This window comes from Clupea harengus, chromosome 1 (genome assembly GCF_900700415.2).
Source record: "Clupea harengus chromosome 1, Ch_v2.0.2, whole genome shotgun sequence".
NCBI lineage: Eukaryota > Metazoa > Chordata > Actinopteri > Clupeiformes > Clupeidae > Clupea > Clupea harengus.
In genome coordinates this window covers 18,551,769-18,563,466 of record NC_045152.1, presented here as the reverse complement: position 1 = coordinate 18,563,466, position 11,698 = coordinate 18,551,769, and the positions used below count along the sequence as shown (strand labels likewise).

At 41.3% G+C, this 11,698-nt stretch overlaps 1 protein-coding gene across 11 annotated transcripts in view; it reads right to left on the bottom strand.

Moving 5' to 3' along the window:
* Window positions 1-611: 611 nt before the first annotated feature.
* kcnc3a (potassium voltage-gated channel, Shaw-related subfamily, member 3a) overlaps window positions 612-11,698 on the bottom strand; it is a 50,205-nt gene continuing 39,118 nt past the window's right edge. For 4 of the 11 annotated variants that reach the window (XM_031569691.2, XM_031569709.2, XM_031569733.2 and 1 more), the window contains one exon: window positions 612-4,672. Coding sequence is in view for 5 of the 11 variants with exons in the window: in XM_031569733.2 (XP_031425593.1) it covers window positions 4,659-4,672 (14 nt within the window). In the remaining 6 variants the exon portion in view is untranslated. The other 7 variants (XM_031569677.2, XM_012817900.3, XM_031569723.2 and 4 more) reach the window with 6 other exon arrangements.

Here is an 11,698-nt window from a genome sequence, read left to right as displayed (position 1 = left end):
AAATAAGCACATTAATAATAATAAAATGAGAGTAAGCTTCTTCTTAGCAAACAAACAAACAACAAAATGATACAAGTTGAGGGAACAGAATTACTGCTGTTTTTCCCCTGATATAAAGTAATGCCCTTTCCAGCTGCCTTATCACCTCCACAGGCCTCCCACTCTGTCCCGGGGTGACACCACAAGGGCTCATCTGGTTCTCAAGAAGGGGACAAAGTAAACAACGCAACACTGTCTTTTCTGTGATTTAGATTAGATTTCCCAGCACCATCAAAGTAACCATCTGTGCAGATGTCATTCATCGGTCTACCTCATGACTGAATAATTCATGCTGACTTTACTACCTGTCTTGTATATATGCTATGCCTTTTTAACTTTTTTGGCAGTCACTTCTTGAACCTACTCTTGAGGTGGCTCCCTGCTGAGGCTGAAATAAAACAAATCTATGACTTTGTCTCCCTGTTCCTTCCGTTATCGTTTGCATCAGAATCCGTCAAGGTCTATGAAAATATGGCCATAAGATGTGTTTCTGACGTGTGAGTGAATGTGTTTTCCTTTGTGTGTCAAGTGATGTTCATGTGTATGTGTGTGTGTGTGATTGTTTGTCTGTCTATTTATGACTCAACCTGCAACACTGGGAAAACCCTGCTTCACTCATTTGTAGGGCCAACACTTAACAGCCGTCATACATAAGAAAAGGCAAACAAAAACATAAATAAAAGATAAAGGGTCAAGACTTAACGATTAAGTGAGTTTGTGGTTCATGGTTATGCTTTTTGTTTTGACCTCCCTCCTTCCACTCTAAAACAGATGAAGAGAGAATCAGAGCAGGATAACAGGTGAAAGAGAAGGTTATTTCAATCTGGCCATTCACAGATACATTTAAGTCTTCTTTTTTTTCCCCACGCATGCATTATAATTCAGCTTCAAACAATATGATAGAATAACACAAGAGAACAACAGATGCAAAATAGCTTCCTCCTCAAAACCAGTACAGGAGGAAGAGCAATGAAGGTGGGGATGGAGGGAAAACAAGAGGAGAAGAGAGAAGGGGAGTGGCAGCTGAATCTGGCTCGATTTGTTCTGCTCCTCACTGATATGTTTTATATTTGGGTTTCAAGTAAACAGTGGAGCTGTCAATCACCTCACATGGGCGTGGCTTTGCTCTGAATCACAGACCCATTCATGATGCATCCCCCCCAAAGCTCAGACAAACAGAGACAGGCAGATACACACTCAAACACCCACACGCACACACACTCATACACATAGTAGCAGTAAAACACACACAGTAGCACTAACAATCAATGACATTCACAAGGATCCCCTGATTGCTCTGTGTGGGTAGATTCCAACTGACTTTGGAATCTGTCATCCTATTACAAAATCTTCATCCTTCTGCTGAGAACGTTTGGACTTGTTATTGCTCTATCAGACCCCCCTGGACTGTGGATGAAGTACTTTTTTGCTGTTAAAAAGGGGCTATGATAGGCCTGCCTTTTTACCTCTCTTCCACTCACTCTCCCTGATAGTAACTCATCCATACTGCTTATGTCCACCACTGCCTAATTTAATTCTGGTGCCTAACTGAACTGTCCTGAAGAATGGGGAAAAGAGATGCGAGACTGAGGTACAGTAAGCTGGGAGAACAGGGAGGTGAAATGAATGTCAATGTAAGTGATGCTAAAAGGGGAAACCTACAACTGCATCACTCTTTTACCTGAAGTCAATGACCCTGTCATGGACCATATGCATGGCTACAGTGGGACTGGGCTTAAAGTGACCATAGGGACTACTCACTGACCCTATGGTGGCTCCTGCTTAAGTGTCCAAAACAGATAGAACCTAATTTGAGACTGGCATTCTTGTGCAAATAGGCCCTGACACTACGGCTGCACTCTTGCATAGTTAACTGCTCACCTTAGAGAAGATTCTGGTCAGGTCATTTGCACGCTGGTTGACACAAATTGAACCGTCAGTGCAGCACTCATTCAATTGATCCATATATATCTCAATGGATTATCGCAGTGATAATTCAACTACAGTGGATATTCATGTGTGAGAGTAATATTAGGTTGGTTATACATGAGTGACATTAAGTCTCATTACAGGCCATGATGTAGATGTTATTCTCTACACCTTATCTCTGGCCAAACACCATTGCAATATGAGCAGAAGAGGAAAATAGAACAAAGAAAAAGCAGCACAATTAATGGCACCAATTGTAAATAAAAATGACAAATAGTCACTATGTCCTTTCCAAACATTATCATTTGAAATGCAAGTGTTTTTCTTAATTTTCATTTATCATTTTAGAATTATTCAAATCCCCAACAAGAGATTGTCTGTTTGGATATACTGGACAGTAGGTGCTAGTCCAAGGTGGAGACTAAACCCCAACAAACAGTAACTGCATGAACAACAACTTTGTCATGTCAACATAGTATACCTCTCTTGCATGTATATCCCTGCTGGTCTTATCCATATCAAATCTTATCCTGAAGATATCAGAACAAAAATGACTGGTTTGACACAGGGTAGATTTGAGCCATAACATTTTTAAGATGGGCACATTAGTGTTGAGCTACAGAAGAGCTGAATAATGGCAAACAACACAAAATATGTAACTTTTAAATCAGCAGCATAGAGCAACGTAGAAGTGCTTAGTGAAGGGGGTGGGGAGCAAACATTATTGTGAACCTGTGACAGCTATGAAGTTGTGATGATGGAGAAAAGGATCTGAAAGGAGCTCCCCCTTTGGAAGATATGGAACTAGTATTGCTGGGCTACAATCGCAAAAGTTTGTTCAAGTCGTCTCATACTGTCCACCCACACACTGAACCTCTGTGAATGTACAACTCATCAACAAACAGAGTAACATGGACTAAAATAATACACTCTACTTCACATTATCTGCGCTGGTGTGGGAAGCATCTCCTCCAGTGAAGCGATTACCCTTGACCTCCTGACGTCAGCGCACAGCTGTGGGTGCAGAGAGGGGCGAGAGGTCAACATGGGAGAGGAGAGTCGTCATGATGCAGCCTGTGCAGCAGGGGGCGACGGTGAGAGAGGCTGACAGCAGTGCAGCAGGAAGGAGCAAGCAGGAGAAGTAGTACAGCCGTATACAACAAGAGTCCTCATGGTAGGATCAGTTACAAGAACAGTTGTAGTTATAGAAGTTACTATAGAAGCAGAAGTAGCAGGAGAATTGTTCACATCCAGTACATTTGGTGGGGTGTCTTACCTTATATCTAATAAAACATAGTTTGTTTATCTTGCAATCTTATATTTTTATTATTATTTTTTTGTATTCAAAAACAAAATATAGATCCTCTTTTAATATAATCCTCTTCTCTTCTAAGTTGCATATAACATAAATCTCTTTTGTTTTTTCCCCATTTGGTTTTGTTTTTGAAGGGATTCCGAGCCCCTTGCTCTTTTCAGGGGCCGCGGCTTGCCGAAGTAGAGTCATGCAAATTAGTCATGCTGGTAAACAAAGTAAGAAAATGCATTTTCGATTTGCGCTTTTTTTCTGAATTGTTCAAAGTTCACCATACTTCCATTCGCTGTTCTTCTATTGGCACCATGCGTTTTTTTTTTTTTATTCTTCCAGCTTGAACAAGTCAACCCATGTGAAGGAGAGGCGCTTGCATTCTCTCTTTTGTCCACTCTGAACTCTTTGTCAGCAGCAGGGCTTGTGGGCCACGAGCCAACTTCAAGATCAGAGATTTTTTTTTTGTAACAGAAGAAAATAAGGACAACGCAAATGCGCCTTTGTTTGCTAACTGAAGTTTCTTCCTCCATCTACTTGTTCTCTACTTCCTTGCTTGAGTTTTTTTTTTTTTCATGCCATGCAGTTCACTACAGAGTAGACACGCCGAGATGCAGACAGGTGGAGGTTGAGAGGGGGGAGAGAGGAGACACTATAGCATGACCGATAGAGGGAAAGAGAGAGAGAGACAGAGAGAGAAACCAGCTACAGGGTAACCAATCATCAGGATCTCTCTCTTTCATCAACTTTTCTGTTTTGCTGAGTCACAAGTCCACGTCAAAGAGTCCCAAGAGTGGTACTGCTTGGAAGCCATCATGAAGCGCAATTTTCTCTTTGTGTGGTATGTGCATACATCTTTGGATGAAACTAGGTGCCGAAATCTATGGGCTTTTCCATTGAGACCAGAATCATTTTGGGTGGACAGTAGTGACTACATCCTCCAGCTGTTTTAGTTGCTATGATCAGCGAGTGCTGGAGTAGTTTTGACAAATCTGTCAGCTATACAGTGGTAGTCACAATCCCATAAGTCCCAAAGCTTCAGTCTTTGATATTTTGTATGTCTCTTGTATCTCTGCATTTACTATAGTATATAAGATCCTAAGCATTGAGTATGTGTGTGTGTCCAGTGAGGTCCGGTTTCTTGATGTTATTATTTCACAATATTTTGTTTTTGTCCACTCTTTGCCTCTGTTACGATACTTGACGTAGAATAACAATGTGACTCTCTTCTTTTTTTTTCAGTGTCTTCTTTTCCCCAGGTCTTTCACTCTCTTTCTCTGCCTCTCTCTATCTTCTACATGGAAGTTGTAGTTCTTCTAATGGTGCTTCCAATGACGGATTAATGGTATAATTTTCTGTCTTCTTTTTGAGAGAAAGGAGGGGTAATTTAGAAACTCAACACTGCAAAGAAAGGGAGAAGAAGCAAAGAGACAAGACATCAGTGGAGACAGTCGGAGTAAACACTAAGTCCACTCAGCAAAGGAACACCACTATAAGAACAGTTCTACACGGTGGACGACAGAGCAACTGAGGTAAGCCTTCGCAGCTCACAGGCATTTGCATATCCTTACTCTTAAGACATACCGCACATGCCTGTGAGTGCACACACAAACATATGATGATTCATGAAATTAATTTCTTCTCAGCCAAATCTATCCATCCCATGTTAATGTGAAACAAAGAGGAACAGATGAAGAAGCCCACCTACATGCACTTAAATAAAAGACAGATTTGCCAAACTGTGTGTTGAATACAACATTTGTTTCTCATTTGTACATACACTTGGCTCATACCTTTCTCTGCTCCACACACACACACGCACGCACACACACACGCACACTCACAAACGGATGGTAACTCCAGTCTTTGAGGCCCAAAGTTCTGCTGGTCACCACTTCTTGTTAAATTGAGGATCAAATGTAAGTTTGTGGCTCATGAGAGTAAAGCACAAGACTGGCAGGTGACCCCCGCAGGACTGAGGACCCCTGAGGACGATGGAGAAAAATCAGAAGAATCTCCCCCACACAGCAAACACACAGGGGCGGGTCCCAAATGACACTCTCAACCCTCTGCTCCACAGTCTCCCAACTACCACCCCAGTGCCCAGAGAGACCTGGCTGCCTTTGTACTGGGGACCAGTGAACACGGAGGGGGTCATTTGCGACAGCGAGAAAAAACACCAAACACAGCAAAGAAAGGGAATAAAAGCGGAACACAAAACCACAGGAAAACACAGCACACAGTTAAGCACACTGCACTGAACATGAAACATGGCACAAGGCGCACTCACACTCACACAAAAGAACACAAACAGGACATGAAACACACATTCTTACACTGAGAAGCGATCAGTTTCCATCCTCCTCTCATTTTCATTGGGTTCTTTCTTCCCCAAACTGTCCTCCATTTCACGGTTTCTTCCTTTGATGACAATCCTCTTTTCAAACAGTTCCTACTAGTCCCTCACACAGAACAATCTGTCCATCTTTCTTTCATTTCATGTTAGGGTCTGTCCGTCTATCCATGTGAGCTCTTTGTAATCCATTTCCAGCAAGATCAAATTGGAACATGTTTGCTTTGTTAAACCTCAGTTCATTTTTTTATGCAGTTCAATATTTTTGGTTAGTTTTTGGAAGCAGGAAATTGTACAAGAAAAATACATGAAAACCAAAAAAACGAAAATGGAGGGGAAAATGAAAATAAAACTGACTTAGAAGGTAGTAAAGACACTGAGAACAAATGTAAGGGAAAAGTGGAAGGAGTATGAAGCTCACAGTCAGGAATTATATATTCACAATTTCTTCTCATCTACATTCTCTTAGACATCATTTTGGAAGCACTGATTGGAACAGAAGAGTAGGATTATACCTGAGTAGTGACAAGGGAAGAGGAATATGGAACATTCTGGAATATCCACTTGTTCCAGAATTACGTTTGTGATATGCTTCTAAATGAATGATAGCATGGGTTTAAAGGAATTCTTTTCAGTGATCCTAAACTTTGCACAGGCTGTCAAATGTTTCCAGTGCTCCACAGCAGCAGTACCACTGACACCAACCTCTCCCTGAGTGTTGTCTCACCTCTCCTAGATAGCAACCAAAACAACCCAGCTCACTTCACATCACACAAATACTGTCCCTCTCGCTAAAATGGAGATACACCGTGCGATTATATACAGGGGGAAATTAACACAAGATGCACATGGATGCAGTAAGAAGCATTCTCATGACACTCAGGTCTGCATGCATACAGGTTTGGATTTTCAACTCAGATTTTTTTTACAGGCCTCTTGCCACCATTAGGCACCAGACTCCAGATGTGCTCAGAAGTAAAGGCGCCTTCCCCAAACCTGTGAGAACCATCTCACCATAATCTGACTGGCCTCACATCTTACTTAGGAAACATTCCTTGAATGTCTTCCCGAAGCAAAGCATTGCTACTGTAGAATCTACGCTGACAAACAACAGCTTGTGATGTAATTGAAACTGTGGATTGTAATGCTACGTCAGTCCCTCCAGGTGAAATACCTGGATCTAAGCATGAGTGTTGCCACTGCTATTATAAAATGCCTTTTTCTCCCCGAGAGATGCACTTCATGGGAAATATTAACCAAGAGAGTTCAAAGCCTTGAGTGGGGCATGGACAACTTGAACCAATCAAACGACAGTCACTAGTAAAGGCTGAGGAGTTAAGGGGCTGGGGGAGGGGGGGGGGGGGGGTGTTTGGGAGGTTGAGGGGGGGGAGGGGGTACAAATATTGGTGAGATGAGGATGACTGAACACCCTGTTGTGTGTGTGTGTAGAGGTGTGCAGCGGAAATGGATCTTGATGCTGATTGGTAATGTGACTATGCAGGGGGAATGACAGCTTGTTTCAGTGTTAATTCACAGCTACTGCTTCTTTTTGCATATATCTGATAAGCACAGGGCTTTCAGTATAGTTATCTGTGAAAAGATGAAAACAGAACAAATAATAAAATGATAAGATAGAGATCTTAAAGGTCAAAGACAGAAAAAAACATTAGCAGAACAAATCCTTAGTTTCAGCATTGCCCCAATCCCCATTCTCTTCTTTAAAAAAACAAAACAAAAAAAAACACCCAAACCAGTCCCCTCCCTTGACAGTAATAATGGTCTCTGCCACCCAATAGCATCCTAGCATGCAGATCTAAGTCCCACCCCATTCAGCAGTCAAATCAATTACAGTAAGAGGATTGGAACAAAATACCAATCGATTGTAAGCATGCAATCAATCAATATGTATGTGTATATAATTACATACATACACATCCATATGTTCACACACTTACATATGAATATACACATACATAAGAGCTCTGATAAAATCTTTGCTTATAAAACATACTCCCTAATCATTATATTATATATGAAGTCCTTATTGCTCGTGATGAAAACCCATGCGGGGAGGGGATGAATTAGAAAACTGTACACGACATAGGGCAGCAGCTCACTTGACCCAAACACACTCATTTAGAACATAATGACTCAGACCATGGAAATGAACAGAGGCAGGAGAAGAAAGAGAATTAAAAGGTTACACAGAGACAGAGTCAGTTGTTGGAGAGGGTTTGCTGATGTCCCTCAGCATTACACTCCTGAAACCTGTCCATCTTCCTTACTTACTCTGCCACTCTCCTGCCTGCAGATGTATATCTCACCTCCTCTCCTCCTGTTGTTTCTTAGCATTTCTCCCTCATGTCCCTCACATCATCATCCCCACCTAACTGCATAGGATCATCGTGAGTGAATCTGGTACCTGAAGAGGCTGACACAGTGCATCCTGAACAGTTAAACCCTCTACCTTCGGAAAAAATGATGACATTGTTCCCCTTTTCTTACTTCCACTAAAACTGTGAGTACACAGAATTAGGAGCCTGATCTGCTAAGCTAGGTGATTTTAACCTCTCACAGCTAGTAACAAGCTACAACTCATTCTTCTGTGATAAGCCTCCCTTTTCATTCACTGGCAAAGAAAATGTCTATGTCATTCTCTACTAGCATCCATCTGTGTATGGAATGTAAAGGCTAGGAGAAGGAGAGATGAAGACAGGTATGAGAGAACTGAAGAAAAAATGTCAGAAACAAGCTACAGACTAGCTGGTAAAATAAAGACTAAATGTTTTTTCATTAAAAAACAAAATGAAAAAAAAAAAAACATTATTTGTCACAACTCTATCAACAGGGGCTACAGGCGTAAAAAAGGATCATGCTACGATGATCATTCTTTTCACAAAGTGAAATTCTGCCCAAAGAAGATCCACTACTGAAAATCCTGCAAATAAGTAACATTTTCAACTCATAAGTTCTCATCAGCTTCTCAAGAATGAAGTCAGATTTGCTTTACATGCACCTGCAGAAAACAGGTGCACAGACCTTCTCTCTTTTTAAAACAAAACTTGCCTTTAAAATAAGAAAGACAATGTCAGTTATTTCTGCTTTCCTTCTGAGAGGAAAATACAGTACTTGTAACTCATCATGTTCTAACAAAAATGAAAGAAGATAAACAAACTTTTGACAGGCTTGAAGGTCATAACTGACAACAGAGCAGCACATCTCCATGGCAATACATTATTAGTTTACATTGCATATTTCCTTGTAAAGGTTGCTCGCTAAAACATTTGCCATCTCTTTCCTTTTCTTCTCTTAATGACAGCTGTCAGTCCAGCATCCATTCCATGCCCCCTCCTTTTAAACACAATGAGGTGAAGGTCAGCATCCAAGAAAGTGAGGGAGGCCGAGAGGAAAAAAAAAAAAAAATGAAAAATGAGAAACCCGGAAGAGCACAATAGGTCTCCTGTACTGAGTACAGGGTCACAGCAGTATGAGAACAGAAAGAGAATGGAAAGGAATGGGAATCATGAGTAAAAAGCCCAGCCGAGTCTCAAGTGAGAAGCAGGCAAACAGGCAGCTGCAGGCCTCTTCACCCCTACCCTCAGGAAAGGGGTTGCAGTGATATGTATGCATATAGTATATATATATGAACAGTTTTGTTATGGGAAAACTGTGTTTCCCATCATGCACCTGGTGCTGGTTCAGTGCATAAAGGTTTCTAGGCCCTTGAGTGGGAGACTCCTCCCACCATCTGCTTTTCTCCATGGACAGGTCTTTACATGTCTTCATGACCAATGGGTGAGTGGGGTGTGTGGGGTGGTGGGTGGGGGTGTCAATGAAAGTATCCCAATGCCCTCTTCGAGCCAGAATCTCCAATTCCACAGTCTACACATACCTTTAGCTCATTTCCCTCCCCTTAAAGTGCAACCCCACTTTGCCACTCTAATCCACCCCTTAATGGCCCAAATCATTCTTAGAAAAATAGTTTTTTTTAATCATTCCTTTTTTTTTTTTTACTTGTTTTGTGTGTGACACGAGATCTTCTGATGACATTATCTATTCTAAATAATTAGATTTGAACTACCTGCCACAAGCATCCGGTTGATAATCTTAGGATGATGGTAATAAACGCTGGCTGTGATTGAACAAATGGAAGAAGATGCACTGTGAAACAGGAGTCTCTGAATTATGACAGGATTGGTGAAAGTGGCCTGGATGAGGTGAATAATACATTTCAAATAAATTCTATACAGAGGGGTGATTCTGGTTTATATATCTACATTGCACTTTTTTCACACTGCAGTCTAGCAAATTATTTTAGTTTGCACTGTTAGTGGACAAGGGGAGGGTTGTATTTTCTTTTTTGGTATAAAATTCTTCTCATTTTCCTGATTTTAGTCACGTAGATTCTTCAAGCATGCACTATATATACATGTTTGGTTTTGTATGTTTGGTTGCTGTCATTCCTTACTTATTCAGTCATTCATGTGTCTACAGCAGGTTTTCTTTGAGGCTTTGAAGCGTTGTATAAAAGAAGCGAATGTGTCTTGTCATCTACTTGACTTTATAAATCCATGGTGACTGTTTCCAAGGGTTTACAGGCAGAGCTATAGGGGCAGCCAGCTAGCTCTCTATGGCAGCCCATGTCATTACCTTATAAATGACCTGTTTCTCTCAGGGTCTAGGAGCCTGGCTAGATTTAATCAGAAATAGTACTGTTTTTTCAAGGCTAAATATTGCTATGGACAGACTGCGATCCTAATAGTTGCCAGTTTGAAATATTGCCGAAAGCAAATGTAGTTAATGAAACTGTTTTTCCCGAGGTGAGGCTTATCTTGTCTATAAAATACTATTACTTTTTCTAGCCTGATAGCATTCTGTACAGGTTACCATCAGGCTATCTAAAAGGCATTGTACTTTACTTCATAATATTGGGGATTATTATCTTCCAGGGCTGTGGTTATATCAGAAGATGTCTATCGATATGGGGTTTTCTTTTTTTAAACTTCGGTCACAATTTTTTTCCTCTGTCTTCTTGTCCTCGCCATTGCTACAAAATTGAAGGAATTGGCGATCTACAGCGGCGCAGCGGCCCGGGCGTTTCAAAGGAGTCGTAAGGGGTGCTGTTGATGGGGGTGATGGGCGTGAGGCGCAGGGCAGCCCCTGTCATGCCAGATATGTTGTTGAGACTGCGGGACTTCTCATAGCCAGTGGCTAGACCACAGAGAAGGTATTACCAGCAGGACAAATTTAAGTTACATGTGTGACAGAGGAAATCAGATATTTGTTTCCACAAATATGTATATAAAGGAACATATCCATGTTAGAGTGTATAATATTTTTTGCGGTATTATATGTTTTTTTTGTGGGGTTACATTGAAGATTGGTGGAAAATCGAATGGGTTTTGAATTTGATGAGGATGAGGTTTGAACATATGAGTAATAGTGGATGTAATGAATACATGATTCAGTAAATAATAAAATAGGAGTAAAGGACGGGCAGAAGCAGACACACAAACAAACATTGAGACAGACAGACAGACAGACAGAGACACAGACAGACAGACAGACAGACAGACAGACAGACAGACAGACAGACAGACAGACAGACAGACAAACAGAAGGACAAAACAGAAGAATGAGAGTTATGAGATATGTCAACAATATCTTGCTACAATAGTTTAGAATGAAGACCCCGCTCCCTTTAGTGGCAATAGCATACTCATTAACAACAGGTGCATTATGGGAGTGTGTGGATAAAGCACCCAGTGTTTCCCTGAGACAACTGGCATCCCGCTGAGCAGGACCCGTCTGCTCCAGAACTGACACACAGGTGTTTGATCCAAGCACTGACACAGACCTTTGCACAGGTAAAGAAAAGAAACAGAGACAGCCACAGTGGAGCTCTGCGGCCCGAAGCTCAGAGCCGGCTTGAAGTGGACCGCATGAAGAGGTCAGAGTTCAAATCCAAAAACAGTCACAGTTTAAACCCTCTGCATTGAAGTGGGTCTTTAAAAATGTGTCTGCACTGAAGTCAGTGTTACTCTCATTCATAGTCTTACATTCTCAAAGTGATA